The sequence below is a fragment of the Colletes gigas genome, unplaced genomic scaffold (genome assembly GCF_013123115.1).
Source record: "Colletes gigas isolate AHSC1104 unplaced genomic scaffold, ASM1312311v1 Colletes_gigas_Sc00056, whole genome shotgun sequence".
Lineage (NCBI taxonomy): Eukaryota > Metazoa > Arthropoda > Insecta > Hymenoptera > Colletidae > Colletes > Colletes gigas.
Genome location: NW_025106685.1, coordinates 451,864 through 465,905, shown reverse-complemented (window position 1 = coordinate 465,905; position 14,042 = coordinate 451,864). Strand labels below are relative to the sequence as shown.

Genomic DNA, 14,042 nt, shown 5'->3' with positions numbered 1-14,042 from the left:
TTGTCTATTTTGTAATAAAAGGTCGGTCTTTAAGACCGACGAAAAGAAAATCATTTGTGTCCGATTCACTTCCCCTATAATACTCCCACACCTCTATCCGGACTCACACGTTAAAAGTATATATCCATTACTTTTTAACATAAGGTCCTTCGAGCCGGATATTGAGGTAATCGGAGAAAGGGAAGTGTTGGACGTATAACACGTGAGTTTCTTCCGTGTACGGTTGTTTAGAAGCGTTTAACCTTCAACAACTATGTCCGTTACGAACGATCCCGACTGGTCTGACCTTGGGGCATACCTCGAGAACCTGACCAGAGGGATGGAACGGATAAATAGGGCATCCATCAACCTCAAAAAGATGGGTCGAGCCAAATATACCCAGAAAATTCTGGAAGAAAGGCTCGATTACGTTAAAACTCTGTGGCAACAGATGAACGATCAGTATATGGTCGTGTGTAGGCTTCTCCCTCCTGGGAAACGACACGATTACGAGTTGTTCCAACGGGATTTCATGGGGGAAACCGAAAACGAGTTTCTGGAGTTCCAGGCCTATGTGGCCGCGGAAATAACCCGACTCACCACAGGTCCAAGAACGGTGATGTCGGAAATCCAGCAAACAATACCGATCGAACTCCCGAAGATGAGGTTGGAGAAATTCGACGGGGATCCTTCGAAATGGGAACATTTCGAGGACCTATTTACCGCCGGAGTAATAAACAACCCCACGTTAACGGATGTGCAAAGGTTACAATACCTAAACACCTGTATAACCGGGAGAGCCGCAGCCGCTATCGCATCTCTTGCGATAACGGATTCAAATTTCTCAGTAGCGTGGTCGACCCTGAAAGCAGAATTCGGGCTCCCACGCTTGGTACTGATCAAGCTACTTGATCGGATTCTGAGATTGACAAAAATCCGAAAGGGCGACCTGTCGAGTGTTCAGCAGGTTACCATAGGCTTTCGGCAAGCACTCGCTATCCTTGCTAAAAAAGGAAAAGCGGAAGAGCAGCTTAGTTGGCTGCTCACGCATATTGTAGCGAGCCAATTCGATGCCGCGTTGCAAGGGGAATGGGAACGATCCCTCAAAATGTCAACGGAATATCCGATGATAGAGGAGATATTCAGATTCCTCGATCAGGAGGCGCGGGCTATGTCCGTAATTGACGAACATAACCGCAAAATTGCCTCAAAACAGGAACAGAAGCCACGAGTACGGAGTCATAACACCGTCGTGGATTCCCCCCCTGCGCAGCGAAAGTGCACGATTTGCGGACAAACGCATGCACTCTCGGAATGCGGCACATTTAAGCGTTTCTCCGCACTGGTACGTTACCAGATCATAAAGGACAGTCAGGGATGTATAGCCTGTCTGGCCCTGGATCACGACGTAAGAAGCTGCCGGAGCCAACAAGGTTGTTCGAGATGCAGTGGCAGGCATCACATCCTGTTGCATTTCGAACAACGCGAAAAAGAGGCGGAAAGCCAAAAGCCGAAATCGAAATATTCGAACGGCAAGCGCGAGGAACGGCGAGATAACGCCCCTCCACAGCGCCGTACGGCTAAGGCGAAAGCCGGCACCGATACCTCGAACGCGCAAGCAGCTACGTCACGGGCCACTACGTCACACTGTACAGCAAGTACAGACGTACCGAGGCCGGTGCTATTAGCAACCGCGATCGTACGAGTGTACGGAGAAAACGGTGCGTCGCGTTTAACGCGCGCGCTGTTAGATCAAGGGTCCGAAACATCCTTCATCTCGGCGAAATTGAGGAATGACCTCAACCTCCCGAGGAAGAAAACCTCAGCCACGGTATCGGGCTTGGGGGGTGGTCGGACCCAAAAAATCAAGTACAGCGTAGGGCTGAATTTGGGAACGGCTTCCGGGGTAACTCCTGTGGTTTCGGCGAGAGCGTACGTCGTGACAAAAATCACGAGTTATGCCTCGCCATCTGTAAACGCGCTCGATAACGACGCGTTGCGAAACCTGAAGCTCGCCGATCCCGAGCCCGCGTCTGGCCAAAACATTGAAGTTTTGATCGGCGCAGATTTGTACGCTCAAGTTATTCGGTCGGGATTCCGTCGAATATCTCCCGAAGGGCCTATTGCACAAGAAACTGCATTTGGCTGGATATTATCCGGACCGATAGATGCAGCGAGCAAGGCCCAGGGTCACGTGCGAACGTTGCATTGCAACATATTCGAATCGCTGGATCACGCGATTCGACGGTTCTGGGAAATTGAAGAAATTCCCTCGACCTCGGTGCTTACAAAAGCAGAGGAAGAGTGCGAAGCTCATTTCCAAAAAACTGTCGCACGGGATGCAACGGGAAGATTTATTGTCCGATTGCCGTTTAATCATCCGAAACCGGAAGGTGCATTGGGAGATTCACTCCGTATCGCCCTCTCCGCATTGACAAGGTTGAGAAGGAAATTGGACAAGGATCAGACCCTCGTACGAGAATATCAAGAATTTCTCACGGAGTATGAGTCGTTGGAACACATGACTCGTATCGAGCCCTCTGAAAAATCCAGACTCTACATTCCGCATCGAGCGGTCATCCGTACGGAGAGTGCAACTACCAAACTGCGAGTCGTGTTTAATGCGACGAGCCGTACGGTGGGTGGAAACTCCCTAAACGACATCCTACACGTAGGGCCGAAATTGCAGAACGACATCACGTCCGTTTTGACGAGATGGAGGCTGTACGAATACGTGTTGGTGGCCGATATCGAGAAAATGTTCCGACAAATTCTCGTCGCCCCGCAGGATCGTCGATTTCAGTGCATCTTATGGCGCACGCCCGAAACCGAAGGGCTTCAAGCCTTCGAATTAAACACCGTTACGTACGGAACGGCGTGTGCACCATATTTATCGATGCGTACTCTTCTCGAGCTGAAAAAACGGGACGGTGACAGATTTCCTCTCGCCGCTCCGATACTCGAGAAAGACATATACGTTGATGACGTATTTATGGGGGCACCCGATACGACCCTATTGGAAAAAATTCGTATTCAAGTTTGCGAACTCCTACAGGGCGGCGGGTTTAAATTGAGAAAGTGGGCTGGCAATTCACAGAAATTACTGCGAAACATCCCACAAAGTTCTCACTCCCACGCTGTCGATCTCACCTTATTCGATGACACCGAACTCAAGGTGCTCGGATTGCGATGGATACCATCGGGTGATTACTTCTATTTCAACCTGCAACGGTTTCAACCGGCTGCAGGTCCGATTACAAAACGAACTTTGTTTTCCGAAATAGCCAAACTTTACGATCCGCTCGGCTGGTTATCACCAGTCGTAATTCGGGCGAAGATTTTGATGCAATCCCAATGGCTGGAAAAAATCCAGTGGGACGATCATGTCTCCGCGAATACGTTAAAAACGTGGAACACGTTTTGCGAGGATTGGAGCAGTTTGGAAAAAGTAAAATTTCCCAGATGGATCCGTTACGGAGCAGACACAGTTTCGGTGGAATTACACGGATTCTGCGATGCTTCGCTCGGAGCGTACTCGGCCGTTACGTATTTACGCGTAACGACCATGACCGAGGAAGTTTACACAACCTTGATCATGGCAAAAACGAGGGTGGCTCCTATAAAAACGCAGTCGATTCCGATTCTCGAATTGAATGGAGCTGTACTGCTTACCGAGCTTATAGTGCACGTGGGACGGTCACTTTCCATAAAAATTGACCGCATAATCTGTTGGTCAGATTCCACTATTACACTTGCTTGGTTGAAAAAACATGCTTCGACTTGGAAGGTTGTGATAGCCAACCGAGTATCAAAAATCCAAACCTTGCTTCCGAAGGCTGAATGGAGACACGTTCCCACCCGCTTCAATCCCGCGGATTTGAATTCGCGCGGTGTCGAAGCAGCGGAACTCATTCAGTCGAAGCTATGGATTTCTGGACCAGCATGGTTGAGACAATCTGAAGAAAATTGGCCGAAAACGCCTGATTCCATCGATACGAGCGAGGGCAAGCGCATTCCGCACGCCCACGTTGCAACTCCAGAGAAAGAATGGGAATTCGTGTTTCGATTCTCAACCTGGAGTAAGCTACTTCGCGTAACTGCATATTGTCTCCGATTACGAAGACCGATGCAAGGTGAGCGAAGGTCGTTCGATGCAAACATTGTCGAAGCTTCAGAATTGCAGCTCGCCAAGGAAAGAATCGTCCGCTACATACAGCGAACGCACTTCGCGGGCGAGTACCAGTGCTTAAAAAAGCGCAGGGAAATTCCCGCGAAATCTCCATTAAAACGTCTGAACCCGTTCCTAGACGCCCACGATGTCTTAAGGGTAGGTGGACGATTGGAGAATGCGACGCTGGCATGGGAAGCGAAGCACCCCATAATTTTGCCAAAACATCATGTGTCCACCATGATAATCCGGCAGTGCCACGTAAATACGTTGCATGGGGGCTTGCAGCTGACGATATCCATGGTAAAACAGCAATTTTGGATCCTCGGTTGCAGAACCACGGCTCGAAAGGTCATTCATCAATGCATGAAATGCGTGAGATGGAGGGCACAAACCTCCACGCAGATCATGCAGGATTTGACCTTGGAACGAAGTCGTCCAGCCCGGGCTTTTCTAAACTGCGGAGTTGATTATGCGGGACCGTACAAAGTCCGCGACTCCGCGGGCCGAGGAAAAACAGCTCATAAAGCGTACATAGCGGTTTTTGTCTGCTTCGCTACAAGGGCTATACACATTGAACTCGTCCACGATTACACGACGAGTGCATTTTTGGCTGCATTGGAGCGATTCATTGCCCGACGAGGAATCCCGTCCTGCATACGCAGTGACAACGGGACAAATTTCGTCGGTGCAGATCGTGAATTAAGAAAACATTTCAATATGGTGTGTAAAACGCCGGAAATGCGAAACGAATGTGGCCAGAAGGGCATTCGGTGGAAATTTAATCCACCCAGTGCCCCCCATTTTGGTGGGATGCAGGAAGCTGGTGTCAAATCAGTGAAGCATCATTTGAAGCGCATCATAGGAGAATTCACTCCCACGAGCGAAGAATTACAGACGTTACTCTGTAAAATCGAAGCCAGTTTAAACTCGCGACCGATTGCCGCTCTGAGTGACAGCCCAGATGATTACGCGCCTCTCACACCGGCCCACTTCCTAATCGGAGGGCCCACGTTGGCACCCCCAATGCAATCCGTGGAAAATGCAAATATTTCGCATCTTACAAGATGGAGAGCAATGCAAAAATTCCACGAGCAGCTCTGGAGACACTGGACGAGAGATTATCTCACGCATCTCCAGAACCGCTACAAATGGCAGACGGAAAATACACGCCTAAAAAAGAACGATCTTGTTCTGGTACAGAATCCTCTCCTCCCCCCAAATCAGTGGGAAATGGGAAGAATAGAGGAAGTATTTCCGGGAAAGGATGGGCATGTACGTGTAGTGAAAGTACGTACAGCCAAATCCACATATACACGACCAATTACGCGATTGTGTAAACTGCCTGTGGCTGAGTTTTCGTTTGAGTCACCTTCGGCAACGGTTCCCGAAGCCGAACAGGTGATCTAAACAAAACCGTTCAAGTTCGAAAAGACAAGGATTTTGGAAGGTGAGAACGGTTGATTCTCACCGGCCACTTGTCGCCTATGCGAAAACGGAAAGTAGGGGGTAATATCCACCAATCTCGTTATCGCTTAGGCACGGGGACAATTAGCCTCCGCTAACGCCCCTAAATCGAAATTTGAACGACTCTTCGCCGGAAAAGATCAGTTCGTGATTAACATGGAAGGCGAAGGTCCAGTTCGAGCCCCGCGACCCCGGAAACCGCGATATCCTCGCCGGGATTCGACGTCGCTTTCGAGCGAATCCTCCAGCTGGGAGGGCTGGCAGAAATGCCCCCGCACAAAAACGGAGGTCGAGGAGATGCAGCCAGTGCCCTCGACCAGCAAGGGCCCAGGAGCCCCTGATTTTCCCGGTGGGCAACCGGGATAATTTCTGTGCCGGGACATATTCCCCGGACCAGTCGCCGCTGGAAGAGTTTCCTCCCTGGAGGATGCTACGTCCTCCGGTGGTACAAGGACGGGACATTGAAGTCCATCGACCACCGGAAGGACAAGCCACCGACGCCGACTCCACCTGCAGCGTCAGCTGCAGCGGCTGCGCCTGCATCCGCCGGGCAGCCGAGAAAGGCGACGGAGAAAAAGCGGCCACGGCAACGCCAAACCCCCGCCGCCGAGCCGAGGGGACCGGAACACCGGACCAAAAAAGCCGGAGAGCCGGAAGGAAAGGCGTAGGCGGAGGCCCGCCAACCCCAACCGACAATCGGAGGGAAAATGATTCCGTTGGAGGCCCTGCAGGCGGTCCTTAATTCCCTGCAAGTACTGCAGGGAAAACCACCAGCGGCCCCACCCCCCAACAACTGTAAGTAGATTGCATTTTTTTTAAATTTGCATGCGCCTACTCTCACTCGGGTCGCGGCCATTCGGTAGAATCGCTCCCTAGTTCATTGCACGGACCGTGCAAGGGGGGCGGTATGTTTAAAGATTGCATAATGCCGAGCGATTAGCCTCGGCCGCAATTACCGTTAATCCTGTTAACGTACAATAACCAAGAGATTATCTCTAATTGGATTTGTATAGCGAACGGTGATTGAAAAACGTGTGTATTATTAGTTTTTCTGGCATCGGTAACGGCTCATTACCTTTCGATTCGAGTGTGCTAACGGTGTTAGTGACGTCAGTACCGTGAGAGAGTAGTGCGCCAATAATGTGACAAGGAGAGACGGCCGAAAATCAGACAGCGCCACGGAACGACCAGTAAGAGTACCGCGGCGACGTCTTCGGCTGTCAATCCGTATCATTCTTACGGCGACTTCTGACCGAGACGCATCGGCTCCCGATCATATTTCGATCAGAAGTTAATCGCGATTGAAGAGGGAAAATCCTCTTGCGAGAAAGCCATAAAGACTGCTGTTTAAAAGGGTGTAGCGAGCCTTGCTCGAAAAGGTCGGAAATTCATTCCCACCTTGCTTGGAAAACACGATTCGCATCTCGATTCGTGCAAGTTCACCTGCTTCTCGTTCGAGCAAATCTCGATCGAGTCTAATTAATTTAAATTTACTGCATATTTTGGAGGGCTCGAGAATACACCAATAGGGTGTTCGACCCCTCCTGTGCGGAATTTAAAGGTCGATTCCAACGTATACACGTTGAATCATACAGAAGTCGGCGATACCGCCCATACTTCTGTGTGATTGCCCTTCGGCTTAGGAGACACCAAAAGGGAGGCACCTACGTGGTGTACCTCCTGGTGGGCTCACTGTAGTCAGGTCCACGTCCATTTTGGACGTGTGATTTTCGGTCTTCGCCTCCTTATTTCTACAGATCCCGCCGGTGTAACGTTTAGAGGAGCACCAGTGCGGAGAAGTAACGGAGTCGTGGGTCAGGCCCCCGCGTAGTTCAAAATACTGCAACGTATCACGTCGAGTAGTGTATTCGTGCAGTGAACAACGTGTTGTCGGGCTTCGCAGTGTAACTCTCGGCCAAATAAGTCATCTGTTGGAACGTGTTAAGAGAAGCCGCAGATTGACGGTCGTGTAGTGCACTGCAGTGCGACTCGACGCACAGACTCAGTGTGCATATTCACGGGAACAGTGCATTAGGAGCCTTACAACCTCCTCTTGCATCCCCGTCCACTGGGCAATCGACCACTGAATCGGCGAGGAAAAGAAGTTTAATTCTTTTCCTAGCCAAAATACAGTCCACTTATATTTCGTAATTTACGAAAGTTTACATTTCTCCGCTCCGATACGTTCGAATTACGAACCAAGGAGCGCGAGCAAACGAGCGCGACGAAGATACGTATAACGTGTACGTGTGTCTAACACATAGTCGTGTTTTTCTGTTCATAGGAATCTTGGCCTGCCTCAATCTAGCGAATTCGGCGACCCAGCCTCGAGCTAGGCCAGACACGAGGCCACATTAATTCCTTGTTCAGTCTCGTTAATTTGTTTTTATAATTGTTCATTTGATTTTCTGTTTTTTTTTGTTATCTATTTTATAATAAAAGGTCGGTCTTTAAGACCGACGAAAAGAAAATCATTTGTGTCCGATTCACTTCCCCTATAATACTCCCACACCTCTATCCGGACTCACACGTTAAAAGTATATATCCATTACTTTTTAACAAAAAGAAAATCATATATCACAATAGATCAATAAATTGTGTTCTTCATTGTGCATAGTTTAACAAACAGCGACCATTTATTACATGCTTCGGTGCAAATCTATTGTAGCTTCAGATTTTAATAATTTGCCAAAGATACAGATAAAAACGTAGCAACTCAATAACCACTAATTATTGTGTAGGAATATGTCATCTTTCAATTAGCGTTATGTTTGTTAATGTTTAGCAAAGCCATCATTTTTATAAATAGTTCTTTTAGTTTACTCAAAAGTGGTAAAAATGAAGTTACATCCCTTTTGTTGTAAGGTCTTCAATTTGTTTTAGTATATATATTGGTGGAGGTTGGTCCTGCGAACTGCCCGCTTCTCAATCGACAAAGTAATACGTGCCGGGATAGTTGTTAAATAAAAATAAGAAGATGATTCTCGTTGACTGGTGTTTATTTGCAGACTGACTGTGAGCTTAAATATTTCTCTGACTGTATGAGAATGCTCGAGTTGGAGAATATCAGTTTCGAAGACAAATAATATTTGTATGTTCTGAAGCTGTGATTTGTCGCAGAATACACTAGATTGGGGAAGAAACAGAGGTTTGAATGTAAATATACAAAATTTTAAACTATTTGACATATCATGAGATATGAAAGTATGCAGGGTGGGGTAATAACTATTAGCACCTCAGATATCTCGGAAACTATAAGTTTTACAGAAATATTTGCTGAAATAAAATTGCACAGTACGAAGGGGGCCATCCGGTGGCGACAATAGTTTTTTTGCAGGTGGAGATACTTCGGATATTTGAAGGTCACCTCCATTTTTTAAAATGAATCGGTATGTTTTTGCTTCCGTATCATGACAGAGGATCTTAAAACGAATTCAACGACCTATTACATAAGGTCATTGAAGGTCATAGAAAGTAGAGAAAGGCGATAATACTTACGGTTTTGGTAGTAAATGAAACATACGTATTGTAAACAGTAGAGGAAGGCGTAATGCTTATCGTTTACTTCACTGAGAATAAATGCTGCTTGAAGGACATTTTAATAAGTTTGCAGGATAAGATAAACATGATAAGATTAGTATCGATAAATCGGTAAATCCGGTACGATGTATCCGTTTGCAGAGCAAGTAACGATATTATTCTTATTTATGGCGAATACCAACAAAATTGTGTAAGGGCGAAAAACTTTTGTGCTGAACGATATCCACATCGGTTTCAGCCTTCGCATCAAACATTTAAAAATGTGTGTGATAAACTTAGACAAGCCGGTAGTTTAAGTGTTCGTAAAAGTGAACGCCAGAAACGAGTACCTAACGAAGAAATAGAAATCGGTGTGCTCGCAAGTGTGTCTAGAAATCCTCATATTAGTTCGCGACAAATTGAACGTGAATCTGGCATTAGTAGGAGGAGCGTACTTCGCATTTTGCACCCTTACCATCCATACCATGTTAGTCTTCACCAAGAATTGCATGGGAACGACGTCATGAATCGCGTTAAGTTTTGTCGATGGACTAAACATCAGATTCGAAACAATGAGTTTTTTCTTAATACCGTCTTATTTACTGATGAAGCAACATTCACAAATCACGAGAATGTTAATTTGCATAACATGCCTTTTGTGGGCAGTGGAAAATCTACATAGGCTGCGACAGGTTGAACATCAAAAACAATGATGTAATAAAATTATTGGTCCTTATTCCATCAGTGGAAATTTGAATGGCAACATCTATGTTAATTTTGTTAAGGATACATTAGGTCTTTTGTTAGAAGAGTTACCGTTACTTACACGACAAACCATGTGGTGTCAACATGATGGATGTCCAGCACATTATTCATTGATTGCGCAAAGGGAACTTGATAAAAAATTTCGAAATCGTTGGTTTGGACGCGGTGGTCCAATATCGTGGGCAGCTCGTTCACCAGACTTAACACCTCTAGATTTCTTTCTCTGGGGAACACTGAAAGAGAAAGTGTACCAAGAAGTACCAACTACACCTTACGACATGCAACAGCGAATTATTGCAGCCTGTGCGTCAATAAGTTCTGACAGATTTGACAGACTTGCAAGTCAATCAGACTTCTTGACAGACTTCCAAGTCAATCAATCGTAAAAAGAATCCAATGGTGCATTGACAATTATGGTCATCATTTTGAACACCTACTATAAACTTATGTTTCATTTACTACCAAAACCATAAGTATTATCGTCTTTCTCTACTTTCTATGACCTTGTCTCGTTTTAAGATCCTCTATCATGATACGGAAGCAAAAACATACCGATCCATTTAAAAAAATGGAGGTGACCTTCAAATATCCGAAGTATCTCCACCAGCAAAAAAACTATTGTCGCCACCAGATGGCCCCCTTCGTACTGTGTTATTGCCCCACCCTGTATACCTCAACTTTTACGACAAAGTGGCATATTTGTCAGGTTTTGCTATCTGATAGTAGAATTGAATCCCAAACATCATTTTTTTTTTAATTTTTAATTTTTTCATTTGCATTTATGATAATTTATATCATTCGAATCTGTGATATAAATCAAATTAATAATTTGGAACAGTTGTAAATAATTATTGACAATATTTTCTTCGTAATTTGGTTTGTAATTTATATATATGTCGCATGAATTACTATGATTTACTTGTTCAGATGCACTATATAATAGTTTCGAATTTACTGGGCTGATTGTTACATATGAAGAACCTGGTTATAGTGGATTAAATGTTCTACTTACAAATGTAAGACCATTTCCAAAAACCGGTAGCGGGAAATATATCAGTGAAATTAATCACCATAAAAGACAATTAATCTTTCTTACTGAATCTTCATTCATAGAAAATAAAAAAAAAGAAAAACAGCAGATAACTTAAAAAATACAAACACGAAATCGGCCAACAAAATTGGTGAAAAGAAATGAAGTATTTATATTTATAAGCTTCTCTAAAGAACGTGAAAAAAAACCAGGAAGAAAAAACTATTGAAGATACTAAAGAAAAAGAATTGGTCTGCTCAAACTTTTTCTCGGAGCAGTCGACCGGGAGAACAATGGATCTAATGTTTAAACTGCAAAGATTTAGCCCACAAGAATTATACTAGAGAACGTCCTACAAATAGATGCAATAACTGTAATTGAAATTATAATTTTTGTTAAATATGTTAAGTTTGCTAAAATTTTGTTGTGAAAGAAGGAAACTAGGTATCATTGATTATATCATAATATGTAACTCTAATTATAATTCATAACTTTTATTAAAGTTATAATTTATCGATAATAAAAATAAAATATCAATTATATTGTTATTATAAATTGTATTATCCTATATTTTTTCAATATGTTTCCATTCAAAATTTAATTGCAAATCACGCGTAACTACTATCTCATTCATTCATGTCTCAAAGTGTTGGAAAAACTGAGTTAGGTCAAGGTACATATTAATGGCCACATCTCGGAAATAATAGCTGGAAACACAATAGCGTTAAAAATAAAAATTTTAATCCTGAAACCATCATACCCGATCTTTCCTACCCTTTTGATGCGTATGACAATACAGTAATATTTAAAAAGCATCAAGTATGAAATGAGCGATTAAAAATTCAGCTTTGTTTTGTGTTAAACTAAGGTAAAGATAAGAAATTAAATATGTATAAAATAATTTGAACAATGGAATATCCTATATCCAAATCTGTAATACTCACAGTATCAGGGTTATTAGCCCTTGACACTGTCGAAGCGCTTCGTGTTGTTGTCAATGCATGTCAATTACAAATTTCTGGCTTCGCGTGAAAGCGGATAGGAACGAAGGTATTCACGACAAGTTGTATCGAACCGAGCCATAGCAGCTGGAAACGCGCAAGCAAACGGCTCGGACATTCTGATAACTCTGTATTATTACGGTGTATGGGTTTTTGCGATGAAGGAGCAGCTACTGGAGAAAGGGGTGAGCATAAAAGCAGTCTCCAAACCACGAACACGATACAATTCACCGAGTACGTCGAACTTTGCCCATCATTGTAGCTCGTACCTCATTGTTCACCGGTGGACAGTTGAGATCGTTTGTTCAACAGTTCTGCTTGACATTTTCTTTTTTCTACGCTCGCATGAATGCTATCCTTCATATCCTATCGAAAATATGAAGAATGACCCTTCACGATACCGTATTTATGGCATGACATTAACTCACTATCGAGAAAAACTGGCCGAATACTGGGTTTTATCTATGCGAAGTTTCATGGACGTTTTTCCTTATCATTTTTACATCTACACCATGCCAAACTTTTTTAGATTAAAATATAAAGGATTGAGAACTCACTGAAAATTATTGTGAATTTAATAGACATTTTCTTCTACAATTTAGCTTTGTTAAAATAATCTCTCCAGTATATCCTTCGCCAACCGGATAACTGTTTAAGGGGGGGAAATAATGTAGCGGTTTGTTGTATTGAGAAAGTGAGTAAGCAACATAGCAGGAGAAAAGGGATCTGCTGAGATGGTTAATCGAGAAACGTATATACAGGGCGTTCGGCTACTTCTGGGGAAAAACTTAATGGGCTTCTAAAGGCCAAAATAGGACAAAAATCAAAATATTAATTTGTTGATTGAGGCCTCGTTAAAAAGTTATTAACGTTTAAAGTTCCGCCTGTAGAACGGCAATCTGCGAACAGCGCGTGCGTGCGTGCGATAGTGGTTCTCTGTCTGTAAGGCTGTTGATACGTTAGTAAGTAGAGTTTCCCATGCTGAGTGAGAACCTCTATCACGTGCACGCATCTATTCGCAGATTATCACTCTACAAATTGGTCTTCTTGATTTTTGTCTTATTTTGGCTTTTACAATCTTCCATTAAAATTTTTCTCAGAGGTAGCCGACCACCCTGTATAGGAATTGGTGGGCGATCGAGTACTCGTGAGAGAGCATAGTCCTCTGTTGGCGAATGCGAGAATGTATCACCACAATATGCACTGGTTGATTCGTTTGCTTACATGCTTACATGCCAGTAAAATAATATTAACTGCCATGTTATCAAAGGACGCCCAAGGAGCACGCAATAAGGATTACAGACGATATCGTTTGAACCACGAGTGAAAATATTCGCGAATGTAGATATTATGTATATACTGTTTGTTTTCTCTGATCTATACATAAATACATTAAGAACAGAACCCAAAAAAATTTGTAGAATTAAGTAGCGATGTAAATGCTCTATTAAGAAATTATTAAAAAGATATTAAATTGTAAGTTATATGAAATAATTTTAACTGTACATTATAAGTTTAACTGTACCTACATTATACATATATTGCTTAGTTATAAAATGTATATATTAAATAGTATGTAGATGTTCTAAATTATTAGACCGATGGTTCATCAGAAATCAAAGACTCAAAAATTATTGGAAGCTAGAAGCCTACGTCTATTATACTACATAAGAAAGAATCAATATCTCAAACGATAACAAAATGGCGGTACGCTGAAGATCACTATGTGCTCTGTTTTTGACTTCCTTGCGTTTTGAAATATCTCAATTCAGTTTTAATTTCTAGAAAATGAAGTTTTGAATTTGCAGAAAGAAAGACAACAGGAGTGTTCTCGATATGTTTTCAGTAATTCTGTATTTTACATAAAAATTGATTAAAGAATCATGTTTTCGATCAAAAATTACCGCAAATTTTCATTAAGTTATAAAATATTGATATTTATATCTTACTATATAAAAAATATATACATATATTATTGTTACGACGAGAAATAACAATTACGATTTATTCTGTATTGCAGCGTAACAGTAAATTCATAAAGCCAGCGGATGTAGAGTCAGACCTTTCATACAATCAAGTTTTGCCTATAATCAAGTGCCATTAAGACGGGTAT

The 14,042-nt window shown here is 43.3% G+C and overlaps 1 protein-coding gene across 1 annotated transcript; it reads left to right on the top strand.

Annotated features, from left to right (window-relative positions):
* Positions 1-253: 253 nt before the first annotated feature.
* On the top strand, positions 254-5,557 carry LOC122403511. The gene has a single exon (XM_043407063.1). It carries the CDS (start codon positions 254-256, stop codon positions 5,555-5,557), a length of 5,304 nt encoding a protein of 1,767 aa, XP_043262998.1.
* Positions 5,558-14,042: the final 8,485 nt, after the last annotated feature.